The sequence below is a fragment of the Bos indicus x Bos taurus genome, chromosome 7 (genome assembly GCF_003369695.1).
Source record: "Bos indicus x Bos taurus breed Angus x Brahman F1 hybrid chromosome 7, Bos_hybrid_MaternalHap_v2.0, whole genome shotgun sequence".
NCBI classification, from domain to species: domain Eukaryota; kingdom Metazoa; phylum Chordata; class Mammalia; order Artiodactyla; family Bovidae; genus Bos; species Bos indicus x Bos taurus.
This window is the reverse complement of record NC_040082.1, coordinates 87831171-87845369: the sequence shown is the minus strand read 5'-3', so window position 1 is coordinate 87845369 and position 14199 is coordinate 87831171. Positions and strand designations below refer to the sequence as shown.

At 37.5% G+C, this 14199-nt stretch overlaps 1 protein-coding gene across 2 annotated transcripts in view; it reads left to right on the top strand.

Moving 5' to 3' along the window:
* FNIP1 (folliculin interacting protein 1) overlaps positions 1-14199 on the top strand; it is a 121364-nt gene that overhangs the window by 94191 nt on the left and 12974 nt on the right. For both annotated transcript variants that reach the window (XM_027547064.1, XM_027547065.1), the window contains 4 exons: positions 5145-5291; positions 6165-6334; positions 9410-10820; positions 11657-11825. In XM_027547064.1, the coding sequence (XP_027402865.1) occupies positions 5145-5291; positions 6165-6334; positions 9410-10820; positions 11657-11825 (1897 nt within the window). The remainder of the gene's footprint in view (positions 1-5144; positions 5292-6164; positions 6335-9409; positions 10821-11656; positions 11826-14199) is intronic.

The window sequence follows — 14199 nt, the reverse complement described above, 5'->3', positions numbered from 1 at the left end:
CTTCGCATGAGGTGGCCAAAGTACTGGAGTTTCAGCTTTAGCATCATTCCTTCCAAAGAAATCCCAGGGCTGATCTCCTTCAGAATGGACTGGTTGGATCTCCTTGCAGTCCAAGGGACTCTCAAGAGTCTTCTCCAACACCACAGTTCAAAAGCATCAATTCTTCGGTGCTTAGCCTTCTTCACAGTCCAACTCTTACATCCATACATGACCACAGGAAAAACCATAGCCTTGACTAGACGGACCTTTGTTGGCAAAGTAATGTCTCTGCTTTTCAATATGTTATCTAGGTTGGCCATAACTTTCCTTCCAAGGAGTAAGCGTCTTTTAATTTCATGGCCGCAGTCACTATCTGCAGTGATTTTGGAGCCCAAAAAAACAAAGTCTGACACTGTTGCCACCATTTCCCCATCTATTTCCCATGAAGTCATGGGATCAGATGCCATGATCTTCGTTTTCTGAATGTTGAGTTTTAAGCCAACTTTTTCACTCTCCTGTTTCACCTTCATCAAGACTTGTGTTAGGTTGGTACAAAAGCAATTGCTGTTTTGCATTGTTGAACTTTACTATTTGGCATTGGAGTACATTCTTAAATAAATGTGGTTGTGTATCATTTTAATGTACATTTCTTTATTTTTATTTTTTGCTAATGACTTTTTACTTGCTGTTTATTTTATATTTATTTTAGATTAGGGAAATGATGCTAGACAAAAAGCAATTATGAGGGAGTTTCTTATTTCAGTTCAAAATAAGTCCTAAAGCAGTGGCGAGAACTCACAACATCAACAACTCATTTCGCCCAGGAATTGCTAATGAACGTACAGCGCAGTGGTGGTTCAAGAAGTTTTGCAAAGGAGACAGTTGCCTTGAAGATGAGGAGCATAGTGGCCAACCATCAGAAGTTGACAATGACCAACTGATAGGATCATCAAAACTGATCCTCTTAAAACTACATGAGAAGTTGCTGAAGAACTCAGCATCGATCATACTATGGTCATTTGGCATTTGAGGCAAATTGGAAAGGTGAAAAAAGCTCGATAAATCGTTCCCTCATGAGCTGACGGCAAATCAAAAAAATTATCAATTTGAAGTGTTGTCTTCTCTAATTGTACACAACAACGAACCATCTCTTGATCAGATTGTGACGTGTGATGAAAAGTAGATTTTATATGATGACCAGCTCAGTGGTTGGACCAAGAGGAAGCTTCAAGCACTTCCCAGAGTCCAGCTTACACCAGAAACAGGTCATGGTCACTGTTTGGTGGTCTGTTGCTGGTCTGATCCATTACAGCTTTATGAATCCAAGTGAACCCACTATATCTGAGAAGTATGCTCAGCAGATCAATGAGATTCACTAAAAACCGCAGTGCCTGTAGCCAGCTTTGGTCAACAGAATGGACTCAATTCTTCTCCATGACAACGCCCACCCCAGATTGCACAACCAACACTTGAAAATTTAAATGAACTGGACTACGAAGTGTTGCCTCATCTGCCATTTCACCTGACTTTTCACCAACTGACAACCACTTCTTCAAGCATCTTGACAACTTTTTGCAGAGAAAATGCTTCCACAACCAGCAGGAGGCAGAAAATGCTTTCCAAGTGTTCGTTGAATCCTGAAATGTGGAGTTTTACAGTATAGGAATAAACAAACTTAATTCTCATTGGCAAAAATGTGTTGATTGCAGTGGTTCCTGTTTTGATTAATAAAGATGTGTTTGAGCCTGGTTATAATTTAAAGTTCATGGTCCAAAATCGCAGTTGCGTTTGCACCAACCTAATGGTAGACAGCATATTAAAAAACAGAGACATTACTTTGTCAACAAAAGTCCATCTAGTCAAGGCTATGGTTTTTCCAGTGGTCATGTATGGATGTGAGAGTTGGACTATAAAGAAAGTTGAGTGTCGAAGAATTGATGGTTTTGAACTGTGGTGTTGGAGAAGACTCTTGAGAGTCCCTTGGACTACAAGGAGATCCAACCAGTCCATCCTAAAGGAAATCAGTCCTGACTGTACATTGGAAGGACTGATGTTGAAGCTGAAACACCAATACTTTGGCCACCTGCTGTGAAGAGCTGACTCATTTGAAAAGACCCTGATGCTGGGAAAGAATGAGGGCAGAAGGAGAAGGGGACGACAGAGGATGAGATGGTTGGATGACATCACGGACTCAATGAACATGGGTTTGGGTGGACTCCGGGAGTTGGTGATGGACAGGGAGGCCTGGCACACTGCTTTTCATGGGGTTGCAAAGAGTCAGACGTGACTGAGCGACTGAACTGAACTGAATGGTAGACACTATTATTCTGAAGAAACTTCTGAAAAATGAGTTGATCAGCTTGTTCATTCATTTAATCAAAAAGGACATTCACGTGGTTAAGAAACAAAAATTATATGAAAAGTAAATGAACCCTATTCTACATCTCCTATCCCCATTCTTTTTCTGAAGAACATCCTCTTTTAACTCTTTAAGTATTTCTTTTGTTATTTACCTCCATTTTATTAAACAGTGTACTTAATGCAGCTATTTCATGATTTATCACTTGTAGGGCATATTTATCTCCTGCCATGAATTCATACTTGATCTTTGTTCCTTTAGCCTTTCAGTATGATTTTAGCACTGTCTTTCAGCTTTGGTAAATTAGTTTCTCTGATAATTTATTTTCCTCTATTTTCTCTCTTGAGTTTATTTTATTAGAAATTGACATTCCTGAATTGATCGTCTATATGTCTTTCTTTCATATTTTTCTTTTCTTTTTCTGAATATATTATTTCCTATTTCTTCTGGAGTCCTTTGTGTGTGTATTTCTGTCTTTGTTTGTGTCCCTCTCTCCTTGGAGGCTTTACTTATGTATTAGTATCAAAATGTTGGTTGCCCATTAAGAATTGAGAGCGAGGAACCAAAATAAAAGTTGGGAGAACAGATTGGAAAACCTTACTTTACAGCAGTGTTGCTCAACTTTTTTCATTTTCACTGCCTGAAGGAGCATATTTAAACATTTTTTCCCCCATAATTGCTGCCTCTGCCATGAAATTTTAATACCACAAAATTTACTATCTATGTATTTATGTACTATGAAAGATTCAAATATCAAGGAGGGTTTGGGGATGTCATTTCCCCAGGCAGGTCAGTTGCTTCCTCTGCTTTCCTGTCATTAGTTATTCTGCAGGAAGATGGGGTAGAATGTAGGGGTAACCAACCACTTATGGACCTTGAATTAGTCTGTCAGTTTATAGTCCTATATGACTCCTGACCTACTTTTGAAAATTTAGACTCTCTTTGCTTCACTGGGGCAAATTAGCTTCTCTTTGTACCTGTCCCCCGTTATGAGTACCATAATCTATCATCTTTCTCTACCCTACTACTTCAGTGAACATTTCTTCTCTGTATTTTGTCTTCTAGAATCTTATTAGATCTGTAATTTTAATTTTCACTAAAGTTTCAGTAAAATTCACTAAAGTTCTGTCTGTTGTAGCGATTCATTTGATTTTTAAATCATTAAGTAGTGTTCATTTGGGGCATAAGAACTAAAAGTGGATAAACATTTGTTTTCAATTTTTTATCCTATCTGGATATCCTTAATAGTCTTTTAAAAATAAGCATTATTTCATATCCCTCATTTATATTCTACTCCTATTTTTCTCTATAAGATGCCTGTAGTTTTTTCTATTCATACATTTAAGTTCTCAGCAGTTATTTTGTGCCCTACCGATAATTCATTAATGTGACCTGTATTTGTCACTTTATGGTAATATATCCTATTCATATTAGGTTGAGATTCAGTAAAACTTGAACAAGGAACAGAATTCTTTTTCTTTTGTGAATTTTGAAAGTGAAAGTGAAGTTGTGTCTGACTCTTTGCAACCACATGGACTGTAGCCTACCAGGCTTCTCTGTCCATGGGATTCTCTAGGCAAGAATACTGGAGTGGGTTGCCATTTCCTTCTCCAGGGGATCTTCCCGACCCAGGAATCAAACCCAGGTCTCCTACATTGCAGGCAGACACTTTAACCTCTGAGCCACCAGGGAAGCCACCAGAATTCTAGTTATTTTAGATTATATTGAGGTAGGTATCGGAGATTTGTGGAAATCTCAAGAGAACCTTCTAGAGCCTTACTAATAAGTTAATAACCATTAGCCACCTGTGGCTATTTAAATTAATTACAACAAAATAAAATTTAAAATCCAATTCCACAGTTACATTGACCATATTTTAGTTATCTCGTAATCACATATGACTGGCTAGTGGCTACCATGTTGGATGGCACAGATAATAGAACATATGCATTAGTGCTAAAAGTTCTGTTAGGACCGTTTGAGAGAGTGGAAAGTCAGATACCATTCTGTGGCTTCTGCGAGACTGACTAGTTTCTTAAGCCCCAACTTTGTGGGAGTTGCTTATCCTGGTGACTGTATAGCACTTTACCAAACAGATATTAATGTTAAAAAAAAAAAAAAAACAACAAAGAACTGCCATCTTAAAGGTATTCTTTTTTTTTTTTAATTTAAATTTATTTAATTGGAGGCTAATTACTTTACAATTTTGTATTGGTTCTGCCACACATCAACATGAATCCACCACGGGCATACACGTGTTCCCCATCCTGATCCCCACCCCCCCCCCCGCCCCCGCCACCCACCTCCCTCCCCGTACCACCCCTCCAGGTCATCCCAGTGGAAGAGTCTGAGCACAGGCAACAAAATGATGCTGATAAACTATTGTTCTGAGTGGGTAATATTGGCACGCTGTTACGCCATTTAAAATAATTTTCTATGTTGTTGATTAAATAATTTGTTATATATATGTAAGTATAGCTTATACCTTAGAAATGTACAACTGGAAAGGGTCTAGAAATTATCTGGTCCTTTCCTTTCATTTTACAGGTAAGGGGAACTGATGCTTAAAGTAGGGCAGTAATTTATCCAAAGGCACACAGTCTTTGAGGACAGATCTGGTTCTAGGACCAAAACATTTTGAGTTTATATTCCCCCTTTCCCTTGGTAGTATGCTGAGGACAAAGAAGGAAAGACTTGATTCATTACCTCTTTTCCAAAGCTTTTAATAACCTAGGTGGGAGCCAGCAACATTAAGAGTATGTAATTCTGGGAACTGAGTTTTATAATGTGGTTTCCTCTTTTTTAGAACAACAATTTGTAATCTTTATACAATGCCACGAATTGGAGAGCCTGTCTGGCTTACAATGATGTCGGGGACTCCAGAAAAGAACCAGCTTTGCCATCGTTTCATGAAGGAGTTCACTTTTCTAATGGAAAATGCTTCAAAAAATCAGTATGGCCCTCGCTCTCTCCCATCCTCCCTTTCTTCCATCTATCCATCCATCTAGGCTATCTTAACTGTCTTAGCTGTTATTTATAATAAGTGAATATCTAGATTGTGATCAAGTTCAGTTACAAAAATGAAAGAGTTAATCATTGCCTTTGGAAGTTTTCATATTATTAATGATCAAGACAGAATTATAAAAGGTAATTAATATAATTAAAAGATATAGAAGAAGGCCAAAGAACCTGATATTGAGAAACAGTAAAAATGTATTTGTGTATTAAAACTCCTGACATCTTACGGAACTGTGTGAGGCTTCTCATTTTTCATAATTATATCTATATATGCAGTTTCATTCTCTAGAAAACAACTTAAAAAATATATAGATAAGTGCCAGAATTCCAATAATAATGTTTTCAGTATGGTACTTTATCATATTGCTTTCTTCTAATCATTCATCAAATTCTTAGACTCTAGATGAGTAATTTAAATGTTTATATTCTCTAAACAAAGTTTTGTTAATACTTTCTTTCATTTTCCTTTTCAGTAATTGGGAAATGTATAGACCTACTGATTGATTCATAAACACTGAAAAGAATCCATAGTTTTTCAAATAAAATGGCATTTTTGTTTTTTAATTATGAGTCAAAATAGCTCCTTTTGAATGCTATCTTTATTTTAAGGAGTTTTCTTTTAACTAGTACAACAAAAATTTATTAACTTTTGTTTTCATCTTGGTGATATACCTATCCTTTCCTCTATTCTTTCTTTTTTTTTTATGACGATTGGCCATATACCCTCTCTGCTTTATTCTGTCACTGCTTTTTGCTTGAGGTTTTATGAAAGCAGGTTAGAATCTGATAGGATGCATTTTGTTTTCAGATTCTTGCCAGCACTTATTACTGCAGTTTTGACCAATCATCTTGCCTGGGTTCCAACAGTCATGCCAAATGGACAACCACCTATAAAAATATTTTTAGAAAAACATTCCTCTCAGAGTGTGGACATGTTGGCAAAGACTCATCCATATAATCCACTTTGGGCACAACTGGGTATGTATTCTGAAAACCCTTACCTAATGCATTATACTTAGACTTTTGTGTAACTATCTGGAGTTATTTCATAGCAAAAATAAATAGAGAAAAATTAAGTGCTCTTTTTTCCCTTTCCTTTCTAAAGCACTTCTTCCTTGTTGTTACATGACTGCTAAATTGTCTTATCCCAATCTTATGTATAATATTCCTTATGGATAGAGACTTGCAACTGCAACAAAAGGAGCAGAATTTACTACTAACTTTGGAGTCTTCTGGATTTTTTGTATTTAGTACTTTGCCTAGAAAGAATGAATGAACAAAGTTACCTGTGATCTCTAGAATAAATCTGGTTAACTGAGAAGCAGTCATGGAGTTTTCCATTGAACTATGTTTGTTTCTTTTGTTGAGTAAATTTTGAAAATGTTGCCGTTAGTGTTGCGCACCCCACTAAATAAATGGGTAACAGGAGAGAGGGTTTAACTGATGAGTTGACAGTCGTTAGGAAGGCAGTGTAGCCTGGAGCTTAAATTTAAGCATAGGCTGGGGAGTCAGGCATACCATGTTTGAACCACAGTTTCCCTGTTTATAAAGTAGGGATAATAAATAGTACAGGGAATTCCCTGGTGGTTTGGTGGTTAACATTCGGTGCTTTCACTGCCTCTGCCTGGGTTCAGTCCCTAGTTGGGGAACTGAGATCCCACAAGATGCATGGAGTGGCCAAAATATATAAAATAAATATAAATAGTACATACTTAATAATGTGAAAAGGAAATGAAATAATATGAGTATAGTATTTAGGACAGTGACCGATAAATATATGTAGTTGCTGTTATCCTTGCTGTTACTCTGGTGCTATTTGGTGATGGAAGAAGAACTAGTGGAGAACATTTTGGTGACCTGGTAGAAACTTTAACTTCTCTTAGTTGTTAGGGTGCGTGAGCTTGCCAGGCAGATTGTCATGTGGCTTATTAATCATATAACCAATCAACCTCCCTCTCTCATTCCCACTCTGTTTCCTCCCTCCCTCCCTTTCCTTTCTTCTGCATAATTAAGGAATAATTGGCACACAACAAACACATGTATAAAGTATACAGTTTTGTAAGTTTTGATATATATGTCAAAATATATATGAAACCATCACCAAAATCATTATGGTGAACATATTCATCATTACAGATTTTCCTCATGCCCCTTGTAATCACTTCCTCCCTACTCTGCCTGTTCACTTTCCCTTGTACTCAGGCAGCCATTCATCTGCTTTCTACCAATCACTGTAGATTAGTTTGCATTTTCTAGAATTTATATAGATGGAATCAAACACTAAGTGTTTTTCTTCGGTCTGAATTCTTTCATTCAACATAATTATTTTGAGATTCACCTATATTATATGTATTACTAATTCATTCTTTTTAAATGCTAACTAGTATTTCATTGTATGAATATTTAATATATGTTTTTCCAAATCAAGTAATTCAGTAGTTTTTTTTTTAATTTGAACATTTCAAATCTGTTTTCAGTTTGACAGTCATTTATTGAATGCACAATATATCTAAGGCTCTGTACAAAGAGCATTGGAGGATATAAAGATGACTGTCTTTAAGAAATGACAGTCTTATACTGTAGGTAAAATATATATGGACAATGAGGATAATTCAGATAGGAGCTGTAAGAAGTTAAAAGTTTAGTGGGAGTTCAGTTACAGAAGCTAACTTTTGTCCCAGGGAAGATGCTTTGGGCTGACAGAGATACAGAGGGACGTGAAAGTACATAGCATGAGTAAAGCGGTCTAGGTGTTAAAGTGCTGAGGACATTCAGGGGTCCAGTTGAAGTAGTCCACTTTAACTTGGACTTTGGATGAATAAAGATGAGAAAAGGTAATTATCAGAAGATCAACTTGGAAAAGTAAAGTGGAACCAGTCATGAAAGACTCACCAAGCCAAAGCAGTTTCAATTTATTTGCTTGTTAGTGGAAACCTTGGGAGTAGTTTGAACAGTGGCATCGTGGTGCTAGAGCCAGTGTCTTAGCTAGAGGAGAAAATGTATCATGTTAATACAGTCTATATATTATTTGAGACCTGTTTATGTTCGTTCCTTTAAAAAGTATGAGATTCTTGTAAAAATAGAGGTTTTTCAAAAGTTGAATTAAATTCCACTCCCCCCTTTTTCGGAGAAGGCAATGACACCCCACTCCAGTACTCTTGCCTGGAAAATCCCATGGATGGAGGAGCTTGGTGGGCTACAGTCCATGGGGTCACTAAGAGTTGGACACGACTGAGCAACTTCACTTTCACTTTTCACTTGCATGCACTGGAGAAGGAAATGGCAACCCACTCCAGTGTTCTTGCCTTGAGAATCCCAGGGATGGGGGAGCCTTGTGGGCTGCCATCTATGGGGTCGCACAGAGTCGGACACGACTGAAGTGACTTAGGAGCCCCCCTTTTTAAATGTAATACCTGTTCATGTATAGTATCGATACAGAGGTGAAAATGAATCATAAAGCTGAACATGTTGCCCTTTGGGTCTGTCGTGAGTATCCAGCTCTCTGGGGAATGGAATGGAAAGGAAAATGGACTTTTAAAAACATGGAAGTTAATGTGAGGTCCTGAGTAGGACGGCAACAGTTGAGGTTCAGGAATATAATTTCAATCAAGGAAAGTTAAGTATGTGATGTGACTACTTCAGCTCTGCTCATTTTCACTTCTATTGTCTTCCTCTCCTTGGTCCTCAGCAGATGTGCTTTTGCACATAAGTACTTTAGTCAGTACTTGTCCACTCAGATGCTATACTCTGCAAGGGGACTGGCATGGAACATGTTCTTGGTAAATGTGACTTTCACAACTGACTGACTGCTTGTGGTTTCAGCACCACAGCAGCTGCTTCAGGAGGAAGGTAGAAAGCCCCTCCATTCACCTTTCTTTTTGGTTAAGATCATTCATCTCATCCTACTCCTGAATAATCACTCACCTCTGAAGGAGCCAAAAGTAAAACCTGACCTACCCCTCATATAATAAGAGTAGGTTTCTGTTAATTGAAAATAGGGTGCTTAGCTGTATAAGTAGGAGATATGTCCATTAACTGATTTTTCTATTTCAGGAGACTTATATGGCGCTATTGGCTCCCCTGTACGGTTAGCAAGGACTGTGGTAGTTGGCAAACGACAAGACATGGTTCAGAGGCTGCTTTATTTTCTTACTTATTTCATAAGATGCTCTGAACTTCAAGAAACCCATCTTTTAGAAAATGGAGAAGATGAAGCCATTGTTATGCCAGGCACAGTAATTACTACCACTTTGGAGAAAGGAGAAATAGAAGAATCTGAATATGTGCTGATCACAATGCATAGAAACAAAAGCAGTTTGCTCTTTAAAGAGTCGGAAGAGACAAGGACTCCTAATTGTAACTGTAAATATTGCAGTCGTCCACTCCTTGGGCAAAATATGGAGAATGTTTCACGACAAGAGAGAGAAGATATTCAGAACAGCTCTAAGGAGCTGCTTGGAATTTCAAATGAGTGCCAGATGATTTCTCCGGACTGCCAAGAAGAAAATGCTCCCGATGTTAAACAGTACAGAGATAAGTCAAGAACTTGCCTTGATACCAAGTTAGAAACAGTTGTTTGCACAGGATCTGCTCCAGTAGACAGATGTGCATTGTCAAAGTCAGGCTTAGACCCAGCAGAGGAAACGTGGCAGAATGAGGAGTTGCTAGATTCAGGTTCTCACACAGGTAAAGTGTTGAGATCTGCAGGAATGGTTGTGGAAAAAAAACCTCCAGATAAGCTTGTGACAGCTGCATTTTCTTGTGAGGCAACCCAGACAAAGGTTACTTTCTTGATTGGGGATTCTATGTCACCTGACTCAGATACTGAACTCCGGAGTCAGGCAGTAGTGGATCAGATTACCAGGCATCACACCAAATCACCGAAAGAAGAAAGAGGGGCTGTTGATCAGCATCAAGAAGCTAAACAAACAACTAAATCTGAAGAGTCTGCTATACCGAACATAGTATCTGGAGAACCCTGTGAACTCCCTTGCTGGAATCATTCAGACCTAGAAAGCATGAGTTTATTTGATGAATATTTTAATGATGATTCAATTGAAACCAGGACTATTGATGATATTCCACTTAAAACAAGTACAGACAGTAAACAACACTGCTGTATGTTAGAGTTTTCAAAAAGGTTGTGTACAAAAAATAGCAAACCAAACAATGAATTTTGCAAATGTGTAGCAACAGTTCACCAAGATTCATGTAAAACCTGTTTTCCTCAACAAGACCAAAGAGATACACTCTCCATTCTTGTCCCCCATGGGGATAAAGAGAGTTCAGAGAAAAAAATTGCTGTGGGAGCTGAATGGGACATTCCAAGAAATGAAAGTTCAGATAGTGCCCTTGGGGACAGTGAAAGTGAAGATACAGGTCAAGATGTAGCCAGACAAGGAAACAGTTATTATGGAGGAGAGCAGGAGGATTGGGCAGAAGAAGATGAGATACCTTTTCCTGGGTGAGTATGCAGTTTTAACCTTTCATAGAACTTTTAAAAATATGTACAATTCTTTTGTTTAACTGGTATCTGAAAGTTGGTTGTAGCTAATATAAAAGAAGAGATCATTGTTCTGGACAAATTTTCTTTGATTATGATGTGCTCTTACAAGAAGAATTAAAGGCTAAGACTCATAGGTACTGTGGAAAAGCTTTGTGAAGATATTAGAGAAAAGTTATGTTTGTGTATGGGAGATTCGCTACTGTCTAGGAGTTTTCAAGCCATTTAGGATAGAATTATGCTCCTCAGAGAGAACCTGCTGAGCCTGGCAACTAGGGAGAGGTGATCACTGAGAGAAGGTAGGAAATAGCTGTTAGAAATCAGTTTGCAGATAAGAGGAAAGCACAGAACATATACTCTCGGTCAAGAATACAAGGAAGAGATTCATACCTGAGAAATGTTACACACCAAGCTTTGGGTTTGTAAATTATTTATACTTGGTCTTAGGTGATGGTTTCTGTAATTTGATTGTATTAAGGGTGTGTTACATATACACAAGGGATAGCCTTCCTAAAGTCTGTTGTGAAAGATTCATGTTCATCTCATTACAGTTGTCCATCAAACCCTTTTTGGATACGAAGGAGTGTTTTGTGTTCTCATTGAGCCCTTAAGCCAGTGTGGTTTTTTTTGTTTGTTTTTAGGCCAGTTTTTATTTAAGGATGATTTTACTTTCAGTATATTTTATAGAGAATGATGGTACTGGAAATGTGGATTAGTAGAGTCCAAATTTTTTTGTATGTTTGTAAAATATATTCATTACTGAATAGATATGCCTTCTTTTGGAACTTTTCTCCCAGGTCGAAGTTAATTGAAGTGAGTGCTGTTCAGCCCAACATTGCCAACTTTGGGAGATCCTTGCTGGGTGGCTATTGCTCTTCTTATGTCCCTGACTTTGTTCTTCAAGGAATTGGGAATGATGAGAGGCTCCGTCAGTGTCTGGTGTCAGATTTGTCTCATGCTGTGCAGGTGAGTGACCTTCACTGCTCTTAAATTTGGACAAACTATTAACCAGTAGAACCCAGAGTTGCCTTTTATTGGTCACACTTCAGTGTATAATTGGAGAAGGAAATGGCAACCCACTCCAGTATTCTTGCCTGGAAAACTCCATGGACAGAGGAGCCTGGTGGTTGCAAAGAGTTGAACATGACTGAACACACACGGATGCACAGACAGAACACAATTGTTTTCTAAATCCATCACTTTATATATGGTTACCTGTCATTGTGAAAATAAGTGAAAGGAATCTGTCAAATTAGAAATCTTAAAATACAGAAAATGCTATGTGTATTCTTAGGTGTTCATCACTAAGTTATTTATAACATCAAAATATTGCAAATGCATAAATGTGAATAGGATTAATTTTCATTTCTGGCTATAGTATTACAGTTGATTTTTTATATATTGTTGTTGTATCCTGACGCTTTGCTGAGCTCTTTTATTAGTTTTCATAGTTCTTTGTGTGGCTTCTTTGAGATTTTCTACGTCAGCTTCATTTTACCATCTTCCTTTCCAGTCTGCGATGCCTCTTTTTTCCCCTGGCCTGATGGTATAGCCTAGAGTGTTTAGTATAGTGTTGCATTGAAGTGCTGATGGTAGACATCTCTATCTTGTTCTTTTCCTTAGGGAAAAGACATCAAGCGTTTAATTATTAAGCATAATAATGTTAGCTGTTGGATTCTTATACGATGCTCTTTGATCTGCTGGATAAAGTTCTGTTCCTAGTGTTTTGAGTTTTCTGTGCCCTACCCCCTTAAATCATGACCTAGTATGGGATTTTGTCAAATACTTTTGTGAATCTATTGAAATGATCATGTGGGTTTTTCTGTTAATGTGATAGATTACATTGACTGATTCTTAGATGTTAATCCAATCTTTGTATTCCTATTGGGAAAAATCCCATTTGGTCATGGTGTATAGAATTCATTTAGCCTATGAGTTGACTTTGTGTGTGGTGTAAGATAGTGGTCCAGTTTCATCCTTTTGCAATATGGCTGTTCAGTTTCTTAAGCACCATTTATTGAAGAAACTATTCTTGGGTCCTTAGTCCAATTAATTGAGCATATATACATGGGTTTATTTCTGTGCTCTTCAGTCTCTTATTGCTCAAATTAAAAAAAAAACAACTTTTCTTCCTTTTATTGTTATAAATAACATTGATACTGTTGCTGCATTTTATGAATTTAACGTTATTTCTGTAGGCTAGATTCCCAGAAATGAAGATACTGACCAATTTTTAAATTTAGAACTATTTTCTTGTTCTTGTTGCATGTTTGGTATTTTCTTCTCCAAGGACAATGGTAGTTTGAACAGCAGTTTGTAATGTCCCTAAAACCTGTTCCCTTTAAAATATTGGGGTTCTCTCTCTTAAAAAAAAAAAAAGATATATGAAGAAAACTGATTAGTTTTGAGGAACGTATTTGTATCCAGCCTCAAATACTTCCAGGTCACAAATAGGAAATGTATTCTCAAGTTAGAATATGTTCCTCTTGGGTATAGGTTGTTTTTTCCAGAAGTTGATGGTTAAGGAAAGGACTGAAATTGACTAACTTGAAATTTTACCAGATTAGGACATTGCTTATGATAATCCATGAGTGAAAAGAAGCAGCTTCAGAATAAATCACTGGTACTGTCCCCTTGTTTCTTTAACAACTCCTAAAATGAATTTACACTGTTACACAGTGGAAATGACAAATAGAGTCAAGGGATTAGATCTCATAGATAGAGTGCTTGAAGAACTGTGTAACACTGTACAGGAGGTAGTGATCAAAACCATCCCCAGGAAGAAGAAATGCAAAAAGGTAAAATGGTTTTCTGAGGAGACCTTACAAATAGTTGAGAAAAGAATAAAAGCAAAAGGCAATGGAGAAGAGGAAAGATACATCCATCTGAACGCAGAATTTCCAAAGAATAGCAAGGAGAGATAAGAAAGCCTTCCTAAGTAAGTGGCCAATGCAAATAGAGGAAAACAATAAAATGGGCAAGACTAGAGATCTCTTCAAAAAATTGATACCAAGGGAACATATCATGCAGAGATGGGCACACTAAAGGACAGAAATGGTATGGACCTAACAGAAGTGGATGATATTAAGAAGAGGTGGCAAGAACTATACAAAAAAGATCTTAATCACTCAGCTAAGCACGATTTTGTGATCACTCACCTAGAGCCAGGCATCCTGAACTGTGAATTCAGGTTGTCCTTAGGAAGCATCACTATGAACAAAGCTAGTGGAGGTAATGGAATTTCAGCTGAGCTATATGAAATCCTAAAAGATGATGCTGTGAAAGTGATGTACTCAATATGCCAGCAAATTAGGAAAACTCAGCAGTGGCCACGGGACTG